This window comes from Trachypithecus francoisi, unplaced genomic scaffold, assembly GCF_009764315.1.
Source record: "Trachypithecus francoisi isolate TF-2019V2 unplaced genomic scaffold, Tfra_2.0 Lachesis_group17, whole genome shotgun sequence".
Taxonomy (NCBI): domain Eukaryota; kingdom Metazoa; phylum Chordata; class Mammalia; order Primates; family Cercopithecidae; genus Trachypithecus; species Trachypithecus francoisi.
Window position 1 is genome coordinate 42,772,840 of NW_022681462.1, and position 10,992 is coordinate 42,783,831.

At 46.8% G+C, this 10,992-nt stretch overlaps 1 protein-coding gene across 11 annotated transcripts in view; it reads right to left on the reverse strand.

The window, feature by feature from the left end:
* The window catches only part of BCL2L11 (BCL2 like 11), a 47,209-nt gene extending 36,444 nt beyond the window's left edge, over positions 1 to 10,765 (reverse strand). For 2 of the 11 annotated variants that reach the window (XR_004428257.1, XM_033175469.1), the window contains exons 1-2: positions 8,891 to 9,218; positions 7,952 to 8,088 (exon numbers count right to left, since the gene is read on the reverse strand). Coding sequence is in view for 9 of the 11 variants with exons in the window: in XM_033175469.1 (XP_033031360.1) it covers positions 7,952 to 8,088; positions 8,891 to 9,159 (406 nt within the window). In the remaining 2 variants the exon portion in view is untranslated. The other 9 variants (XM_033175475.1, XM_033175468.1, XR_004428255.1 and 6 more) reach the window with 9 other exon arrangements.
* Between the last annotated feature and the right edge of the window lie 227 nt (positions 10,766 to 10,992).

Consider the following 10,992-nt stretch of genomic DNA (forward strand, 5'->3'; position numbering starts at 1 on the left):
TAGAGATAAAAAAGACACAAATTACCAGTATCAGAAATGAAGCAGGGGTTACGACAACAGATCCTGCATCCATTAAAAATATGGGAGTACTACAAATGCTTTTCACATTATAAATTCAACAACTTAGAAGAAATGGACCAATTCCTCAAAAGCTACAAACTATCAAAACTCAACTGAGAAGAAACAGACAACCTGAACAGTCCTACAAAAACTAAGAAAAAAAAAATCTATAATCTAAATGCCCCCTGCCACCCCCCAAAAAAATATCCTGGCCTAGATGGTTTCACTACAGAATTCTACATTGAGAGAAGAATGAATATCAATTTTACACAATCTTTTCCTGAAAATAAAAGAGGGAACCCTTTCTAACTAATTAAGGTCCTGATATAAAAACCAGACAGTCTTAAAAGAAAACAACAGACACCTCTCAAGAACTTAGGCGCAAATACTCTAAACAAAATATCGACAAATTCAATCCAGCAGTGCATGAAAAGAATTACAGACCCTGCCCAGGCAGGATTTGTCTCAGACATCCAAGAGAGACTTAACATTGCAAATCAATGGAATGCACCATATCAACAGGTTAACATAAATTAACATCACGGGCTCACATCAACGGATACAGAAACATTTTATAAAACCTAACACCATCCATTTATGACAAAAACTCTCAGCATTCTGGGAATACAGGTTAAAACTTCCTCATTCTTTTAAAGAGCACTCACATAAAACCTACACTTAGCATCATATTTAATGATTAAAAACAGAAAGCTTTCCCCCTAAGAGTGGGGACAAGGTATGGATGTTTGCTCTCACCACTCCTAGTCAACATAAACACTAGAAGTTCTAGCTAGTGCAACTGGGCAAGAAAAAGAATGTACACAGATCAGAAAGAAGACATAAAACTGTCCCTATTTGCAGATCACATAACTATACAGATCTCCCAGGAAATCTATGAAAAACTCTTAGAATTAAGGAGTTCAGCAAACTGCACAACAGAAGGCCAACACAAAAATCAACTGTATTTCTATATACTAAAACTGAACACATAGATGCTAAAAGTAGGGCCAGGCGTGGTGGCTCACGCCTATAATCCCAGCACTTTGGGAGGCCAAGGCGGGCCAATCACTTGAGGTCAGGAGTTCGAGACCAGCCTGGCCAACATGGTGAAACCCATCTCTACTAAAAATACAAAAATTAGCTGGGTGTGGTGGTGCGTGCCTGTAATCCCAGCTACTTGGGAGGCTGAGGTAGGAGAACCGCTTGAACTTGGGAGTTGGAGGTTGCAGTGAGCCAAGATAGTACCAGTGCACTTCAGCTTGGGCAACAGAGTGAGACTCTGTCTCAAAAACAAACAAACAAACAAAAAAAAAAAAGAGAGAAGTAAAAGTACAATAAATACTTCTTCTAATCCTCCCTGAGTTCCAGCTGTGCCAGGGCCTTGCCAGAACATGCAAACACTGTGTCCTTCAACAGATGAATAGTTAAGCAAACTGTGGTGCATCATCTGTGGAATACTACTCAGCAATGAAAAACAAGGCACTATTGTTACACAACATCTCTGATTAATTTCAAGGGCATTATGCTGAGTGAAAAAAGCCAATCTCAAAAGGTTACATACAGTATGATTATACTTATACAGCATCCTTGAAATGACTAAAGCACAGATATGTAGACCAGATGAGTGGTTATCAGGGGCAAGGAAGAGACAAAAAGGTGGGCTGTGGCTATGAAAAGGTATCATGAGAAATCCTTGTGGTGGAGTTGCTCTGTAACTTGACTGTGGTGTTGGCCATACAAACCTACACATTTGATAAAACTGAATAGAAGTAAACACTCACAGACACATGAAATGGACTGCATGTGAAACTGATGAAATCTCAACACGGTAGATGGATTCTGTTAATGTAAAATTGCTGGTTGTGACAGCATACTATAATTCAGCAAGATGTTACCACTATGGAAACTGGGTGAATGGCATATACGATTTATTTGCATTATTTCCTATAAACGTATGTGAATCTATAATTATCTGAAAAAAAATTTTTTTAAGATGTAAATTTAAAATTGGGTAACTAACAATGAATGTGTTTGGAACTGGTAAAGAAGAATATCGTTCTCTTCTAGCACTTTCTCTTCCCACTTAGGACCTAAAAAGTTTCCTTATTTCTCTTGGTGTCAAACAAGCAACTATGGGGTTTCAGAAACAGAGCTGGGACTCCCTCAAAGCCATCTCTATTGTGAGGCTCCAGGCAGCCTGGAGGTGCTAAGGAAGCATGTGCTCTACCATCTACTTTTTGAAGTCCAAATATACCATGGACTTCAAAGAGGTAAAACAAAGAGGTAAAACAAAACTCTGTATTTGCCTGGAGAATGCCGCTGTTGACAATGCTCATTTAATGTTTAAAATGTTCACAAGATTCGGCTAATCACTTTCATTCTCTTAAGTCAACCAAATAACCCAAGGAGTAAGCTTCTTGGAAGTGATGTGCCCTGAGTGGGAAAAGTCAAGTCTTGCTTGCTAGAGCAGCACTGCACACTCCAGCTCCTCTCTCTGTGAGGCCAGCCTGTTGAGATGACACAGAACACCAGCCACAGACCTAATTTTGCATTTTTCTAGTAGCCACGTTTAAAAAGGTAGAAACAGAGAAAGTCAATATTAAAATACATTTAATCACCAACGAGCATGACTAGATGCTCAAGGAAGAGGGAGAGAGGTGGCTGTGGCTATAAAACGGTATCATGAGAAATCCCTGTGGTTGAGTTGTTCTGTATCTTGACTGTGGTGGTGGCCATACAAATCTAAGCTAGTAAATATAAATCCAAACCACAATGAAGTATCACCTACATCCTCTAGGATGACCACTGTTAAAAGAAAAAAAAAAAGTGTTGGTGAGTATGTGGAGACATTGGAACCCTTGTGCCCTGTTGGTGGGAATGTAAAATGGCACAGCCTCTATGGAGAACAGCATGATGGTTCTCCAAAAAATTAAAAATAGAATTACCATATGATCTGGCAATTCCACTTCCAAGTATATATCCAAAAAACTTTAAAGTAGAATCCCCAAAAGATATTTGCATACCTATGTTCATAGCAGCACTACTCACAATAGCCAAAAAGTGGAAGCAACCCAAGTGTCCCTGATGGCTGAATGGATCCATGAAATATGTGATATACACACAATGGAACCACCTTCAGCCTTAAAAAGGAAGGAAATTCTGACATTCTGCAAGATAAATAAACCCTGACGACATTATGCTAAGTGAAATAAGCCCGTTATAGAGGGGCAAATACTGTATAAATTTCACTTATATAAGGTACCTGAAGTTGTCAAATTGATAGAAAATAGAATGACAGTTGTCAGAAGCTGGGGGGAGGGAGAAATGGGGAGTTATTTAATGAGTACGGAGTTTCTGTTTTACAAGGTGAAGAAGTTTTGGAGACTGGCTGCACAACAAAATGAATGACCTTAACACTACTGAACAGTACACTTAGAAATAAATCGTTTAGGTGGTAAATTTTATGCTTCGTGTTTTTTTTAACTGCAATACAAGTTTATACTTCATTTAACCTATATATTTAAAATACCATTTCACCATGTAACCCATACGAAAACAAACTATTTTGCATTCTTTTTTGTTTCCTCAAAATCCAGTGTGTATCAACACTGACAGCACAACTCAGTTCAGACTAGTCCTATGTCAAGTGGTTAATGCCGCGTGTGGCTTCCCTGCTGTGCAGTGCTGAGCTAGACCTTAGCTATCACCACTATGTGGCAAACCTTACAGCTAGATCCAGGTAATTAAAAACATTTTGGTGGAGCAGAGGTCAGGACCTTTTTCTTGCTACCTGCTTTCTTAAACTATTTGTCCTCAGTTAAAAACTGCTCCTTGGAAAGGCTAACAGGCAGAGGTGGATTGCCTCACAACACCTCCTGGGCTTCTCCTCTTTGTCAGGCGCTGGCTAGCATCTGCAGGACATTATGCCCTGCCCAGGGAGCTCACAAACTAAAGGAGGGGTCAGACAATTACTAGCTAAAAGAGAAGTACCCACAAGACACTGAGGAAAAAAAAAGAAGAAAGCCATTAACTCCCATCTGTGAATTCCGATGTGCCAGGGAACAAGTATAAAATTTAAGACATTTACTAACATGACACTAGGGAGCATTCCTCCATATCCTGACTTTTCTCAACTCTTAGTTTCAATTGTACCAGCTACACTTCAGTGTACTGACTACGCTTTAATTGCATTAAAAACACATATGGCATAAAACACTCATCCAAAAAGGCACTCAGTAAACCGACACATGTGAGTGATTTTGATAAAAATCATCAGTTATTCACTAACGTATCATTTGTCAAGTTAATCCTCCCGGAGTGTAAGGAGACTAAAATTGAGGAAAAGTGAAAAAACTGTATCTGTTGCCCCACAGATAAATATATTCTTTGAACCTGTCTTCAGAAAAATGAGAGACATACGGAAAATATGAAAATAGTATTAATACACGTAACTACTATATATTCCTCACAGGACTTTACTTTCTCATTAGAACAAAGATGCAAAAACAAAACTTCAAGACACACTGATCTCTACCCCAAGTTGCTGAGCAAAATACTGCTTTGTGGCTAAAGGAGCCCCTGGCTAAGGCGAACCTCTTTTTAACCTCACATTTGTGTTCCACTAGTTCAAACCAATCATAATGACTTCTTTGTGAAAAATGTATTTTGCAATAAATTATCAAAAGCTTCATTGAAGAACTTCATGGATAGGGTTGAGTAAAGAATACTAAACAATGTCAAGAGAACCACTTATGAACTCAGCATTATTTCAGTGGTCTTCAGGCATGAACTAAGACTGTAGAATGTCCACAGAAAATTATGGACTATACAAATTGTAAATTTTATGCTTCAATTTAAGAAACTCACATCTGGCTAAGTTCTTTCCTCCCCCAACCACAACTCATCCTCTTCCAAAACAAATCTTCCAAAAACTTAACACTGAAAACTTACCTCGGGACATTAACTTTAAACCAAACTCCTTGTAACTTCTCAGTTAATCCTATGCATTAAACTCTTCATCACACTATCTACTGAAATGTAGCTAATACTATAAAATTATACCTCAGGATCCACTACTTTACTTTACAGGTATAACCATTAACTGTGCATAATTATTTAGATTATGATCTTTGAAGCCCCGTATCTTTCACGTCAAGTAACAGTGCTTAACTTATAATTAGCTTGTAAAATAGTATTTATCACCAAAAAAAGCATTCATGCCTGTCTTTACATTAAAAAATACACTATCTTGGCCGGGCGCAGTGGCTCAAGCCTGTAATCCCAGCACTTTGGGAGGCCGAGATGGGCGGATCACGAGGTCAGGGGATCGAGACCATCCTGGCTAACACGGTGAAACCCCGTCTCTACTAAAACTACAAAAAACTAGCCGGGCGAGGTGGCGGGCACCTGTAGTCCCAGCTACTCAGGAGGCTGAGGCAGGAGAATGGCGTAAACCCGGGAGGCGGAGCTTGCAGTGAGCTGAGATCCAGCCACTGCACTCCAGCCTGGGCGACAGAGCGAGACTCCGTCTCAACAAAAAAAAAAAAAAAAAAAAAAAAAAAATACACTATCTCACCCACTATTCCCAGTTCCAGGGAAGGAGAAACTACTTCCATGCATTAACCTACCACCTACAGAGACCAATGTATGCATTTTGCTTGAAAGGGACCTGGTTAGAGAAAACAGCTTAATAACCACAAGTATGAAGCTTTTGTTGTGAAAGTGTGAAAAGCTAATAGCTTCCAGAAGGTCTTTAAAGTACATGTGTTTCAGGATACACACCATAAAGCCCTGTTAACTCATTTAGTAAGCAAGGATGTTATAGTAAGCAAGAATGATCACATATATGGGGGAGCATTTTCATGAGTAGAACAAAAACTACAAGCACCAAGAACTTCTAAGGCCGAAATGAGTTCATGAGTAGTAGTAACAGCAATAATAAAACTTCCAGCTCCTTTCCCTAAGGAGGGGCCCTAAAAAAGTACCTCCTGGCATTTGGCAGGAGATGTGCAGCCAACATGTGTAGCTGCTGGGATGTTTGTCATTTCTGCCCACCACTTTACAGGTGTGCCCAAGCTCTGACAAGTGACCACCACTCTGAGGTTCTTTCCAATTCTGTAACATGGGCAAACGCCTGCCCGATTTACCTCACTGAAGCCTATGAAAACAGAGCTAGATGGTATTTAGAAATGTCATTTTGTTCCAGTGTCTACTTTGATGGGTTTGTTGAGTTAGCCTTCATCATGAAGTACAATAATAGACTCTGTACTGGATTTCCTAATTGATAACTCTACCAACTTACTTCTATCTTGTTCACAGATGGCAAGCTAATCTGGACGAATGGTCAATGTGACTGACTACTGATCAAGACATGAACCTTTTCCATTGGTGGGAAACAGCAAGTTGATCAACACAGACTCAGCCCCTCACGAGGGTTACCCAAAGTATGCACCCAAAGTCACTTGCTGGAGGTTCAAGGGCCACATCAAGCCTGCAGATGTTTCTTTTCAGCTTGTACAATGTTTTCAAAATCTAAATTAGCTGTCAATGTTGAAACAGGGTATCCTGGCATCAATTTTGCATTCCTGGGTTATCTTGCAATATAGGAAAACCCACCCTGAGACCACATGTCCTCACAGCCACAATTAGGCGTGGCCCAAACATAGAAGGGGCAAATACTCTCCAATTTACCAGTCTCCACCAGCTCAGTTCCTTCCATGATTTTGCTGCAGGCCTCTGTGGCATTTATGTTAGCCACTCTTGGTTCAAACCCTACAACTGCCTTTAATCCCTGAAATAAAAACCGACAACTTAATCTGATTAGTACTATGTCCAAACTCTCTGGGCAATAAGTGCAAAGAGGAATTTAAGCAGAAAACAAACCATTTTCATGGTTCTATGTTGCTACTGCTTTCACGAACTTGTTCATTTTTTTAAAAGTGTCATTTTCAAAAGTGATTGCCATCTTCCTTTACACTTTTCATTATTAAGCTATTTTCTGTAAACGATGAGTTCCCTTTCAAGCAAAATGTCATTACTATGTAAAGCGTGGTGGTTAAAACATGTCGTGGTTACACACTTTTGCTTAATGAAGGCAGACCTGAGAGCTAATGTTTGGACCTCAACTCATCACTGCCACAAAAGTTAATAACTTTGTAAAAATGTTGGTTTGGGCCACGCGTTGTGGCTCACGTCTGTAATCCCAGCACTTTGGGAGGCTGAGACAGACAGATTACAAGGTCAGGAGATAGAGACTACCATGGCTAACACAGTGAAACCCCATCTCTACCAAAAATGCAAAAAATTAGCTGGGCGTGGTGGCACGCGCCTGTAGTCCCAGCTACTCGGGAGACTGAGGCAAGAGAATTGCTTGAACCCGGGAGGTGGAGGTTGCAGTGAGTTGAGATTACACCACTGCACTCCAGCCTGGGCGACAGAACAAGACTCGTCTCAAAAAAAAAAAAAAAAAGTTGGTTGATAGTTTGACACATCCTCCATTCCCACCAAAACGTGGAATAAATCAGTTACGGGGTTTTAAAAGGGGTTTTTAAATGCCACACACAGCCTTCAAGCAGATTCAACCATCCACACATCAACCGCCTCTTACCCAGGCATTGCTTACCCATTGCACTGAGATAGTGGTTGAAGGCCTGGCAAGGAGGACTTGGGGTTTGTGTTGATTTGTCACAACTCATGGGTGCTGGGCTCCTGTCTGTGTCAAAAGAGAAATACCCACTGGAGGATCGAGACAGCAGGGAGGATCTTCTCATAAAGATGAAAAGCGGGGATCTGGTAGCAAAAGGGCCAGGGCTGGCCGGTGGGGCCAGCGGGCCCTGAGGGCTGCCGTGGGGGCAGCTGTCCCCTTCACCTCCGTGATTGTCTTCGGGATTACCTTGTGGTTCTGTCTGTAGGGAGGTAGGGGCCCCAGGTCTGAGCTGGGGAGGCCTCTCCGCAGGCTGCAATTGTCTACCTTCTCGGTCACACTCAGAACTTACATCAGAAGGTTGCTTTGCCATTTGGTCTTTTTTTCTGCAAGTAAAATAAAAACTAAGATTATTTTAAGCAAAAAAAAATAAAAAATAAAAAATAAATCAGCTCTTAGGATTAATCCCAAATACTTCATGTTCTATACTTTTCCGACAATCTCCCAAATAAAAAAATTGCACCTAAAATAATAAAGGTATAATTTTTTTTTGGCAGAGGGTGGGATTAAACTTCGTACCCCCAAACAAAATCAGTAACAATGTCAACAGCTTGCGGAACTGGTGCACACACACACGCATTTCCAGAAAAGTAGTTAATCTGAAGTCTATTCGCGTGTGCTCTTTGCCCAGGACAGACTTGGGTAAGTCAGAAACTCCCAGCGGCTCTGACTTCCCGGCGTTAGGTAGGACGCTGGAGCATAAGAGCGGGCGCAGACGCAGCGATTGCAGGCGGCTGGCCGCGTTCCCTGCTCCGGCCCCATTGTTTGCCGAAAATGCTGAGGGCAGCAAGTCTGGGGAAGGTTTGGCAGCGGCCGTCAGTCGTAGTAAGTGCGTCACAATAGAGTTTGTAACTCCAGCGCGGCTCGGCCCGGCTCCGGCGCTCTCTCCGCCCGTGGTCCCTCCCTCCCGCGGTTCCTCCCTCCCGCTCCCGTACCGCGCGCCGCACGGAACCAGACAGAACTTCTATGAGGTGCAGCGGCACCGTTAGGTGCACACCCCTAAATGGGAGGGGGGATAAGCCAACCCCTGCAAAGTCTCCAACTAGGTCCGCAGGCTAGGCGACACCGGTGCGCACCCCCTTCATCCCACAGACCCTCCCCTCAGAAGGCAATCAAGCCGAAACTCACGTCCGCGCCTTCCCTTCAGAGCGTAGCGTCCGGGCCCGGGACCGGGCCCCGGGGCGTCTGGCTCGCGCCCTTCCCCGACCCGGCGCCCCCTGACCGTCACCACGAAGGCAGCGCAGGAAACAAAGCTCTGGACTCGGGTTCCGAGTACCCGGCGCAGCGCAGAGCCCGCGCCTTCCCGCCAGCCCGCCGCCGCGCTCCGCCGGGCAGCCGACGGCTCCGCACGCCGCGCCTCTGGCCCGCGCTGCCCCGGCCGCAGCCGCCGGGAACATCCTCCGCCTCCTCCCGCTCCTCCCCTTGCGCTCTGCGCCCGCCGCCGCCGGCACCGCCGACCTCCCCGCGCCGCTGGCGCCGGGTGCCCGCGCTCCCAATTGGTCCGCGTGCGGTCGCTCCGCGCCGCAGCCAATCCGCAGCCGCGGTGGGGGCGGCGCCTACGGGTCAGGCCGCCAAAGGCGAGGCGATTGTTGACAAACTCGCCTCCCAGCGCAGCTTGGGCAGTAGTAGTGGCGGCGGCGGCAGCTTCGCCGGAGGATTTGGGGACCGGCTGGCCCGACTACCTTGCCCATCCCTGTGCTCCTTCCAGACACAAGCCTTAGCAGCTCACGCCGCTCTGGACAGCCAGTCACCTGGAGACAAAGCAGGGCTTGCGCCGCGCCCGGACCCGCAGAGCCATCGCCAGGCCCAGTCCTCGCCACTTGTCCTTGTTTTGGCCCGTCGGGGGCAGACCCCAACGGCCGTCACCGCCCTGGCTGCGGCAATTATTCTCCTCCAACAACTTCCTCTCTCTTTCTCCTGGTGCGCCGCAGACACGAGTCAAAGCCGAAGAGCCACCCCTGGCCACGGACGCGCACGTCCGCGACCATCGAGTAAATCCACATCCTCCGCCCTGGCGTCCATTGGGCCCTCCACCAGCAGCGCCAACCCTGGGGCAACAGGTCCCAGAGGGCACGGCGCCGTCGGCCTGCACCGCGAACCGGGTCGGGTGTACTCGGGCACGCGTGAGCGGCTAAGACAGCCCGGCCCCAGGGACCGCGTAGGTTCTGCTGGCCGCGGCTAGTCCCCTGCGCGGTCCAGGTGGTCAGGGGAGAACCTATATCTCTCGCTGTCAGTGGATCGTGTGGATGGCACTGTCTGCAAGACTCCTGCAGAGCAAGCAGGGGCCCCAGGTACGCTTGAGAAAGCGAATGCAACAGCGGCCCCGAAACCTTGGCCTGAATGAGTAAAAGGAAAAGCTCTGTCACGTCATTTAAATCACCACCTCAGTTCCGGAAATTCTCCGCAACAGGCCCGCGCGCCCAAAAAAAACCGAGACGCGAAAGAAACAACGCTCGCACTGCGCGGCCGCTACCGATGGAGCGCTGGAGCCAGCGGCGAGACTTTCCGGCTGGGCGCAAAGCCCAGTACTACGAGCTGGTCCTCAGCTCCCAGGCCGATGCCGAAAAGCACGCGCTGCCTCTCCTCCTCCCCGGACGTGCGACCCTTCACCAGGCCCGCGCGCAGCATCCCGGCTCAAGCCGCACTTGGCCAAGAGCCCACAGGCTCCGCGCGAACGACCTTTCTCTAAAGAGAACCTGCCCGAGAGAACCCGACCCACACGGATCCCCACCTCGCGCCGGCGACAAGCGGGGCCGATGCAAGCGTCTCCGCTCGCACGTGCACGGGAAGCGGGCAGTAGGTGGTGGTGTTCGGGCTCCAGCGCTAGTCTTCCATCGGTGCCAGGCACGCACCGCGGGATTTGGAGGTATTTACCTTGCGTTTTTCAGTCCGAGAGTCAGAGTCAGACATTTGGGGGAACAAGGGCCAAGGGAAGGGCGCCGAGGCGGTGGCGGCGGGAACTCAGCGAACCGAATACCCCGATGATGCGATCGCAGTGTGGCAGGGTTCGCAAGGTGACTGCAAGAATCGAGTGGTGGCAGTGGCGGCGGCGGCAGCGGGCTGGACGCAGACCTCCAACTAACTGCAGACCCGGCGGCGGCGCAGAGCGAAGTGAAACCTGCGCTGCCTTGCAGCCCAGCTCTGGCTGGCGGCCCCGCTCCTGCGCCCAATCACTGCGGACCCCGCCCCCGCTAGGTCCCGCCCCGGCGCGCGGGCTGGCAAGCTCCGCC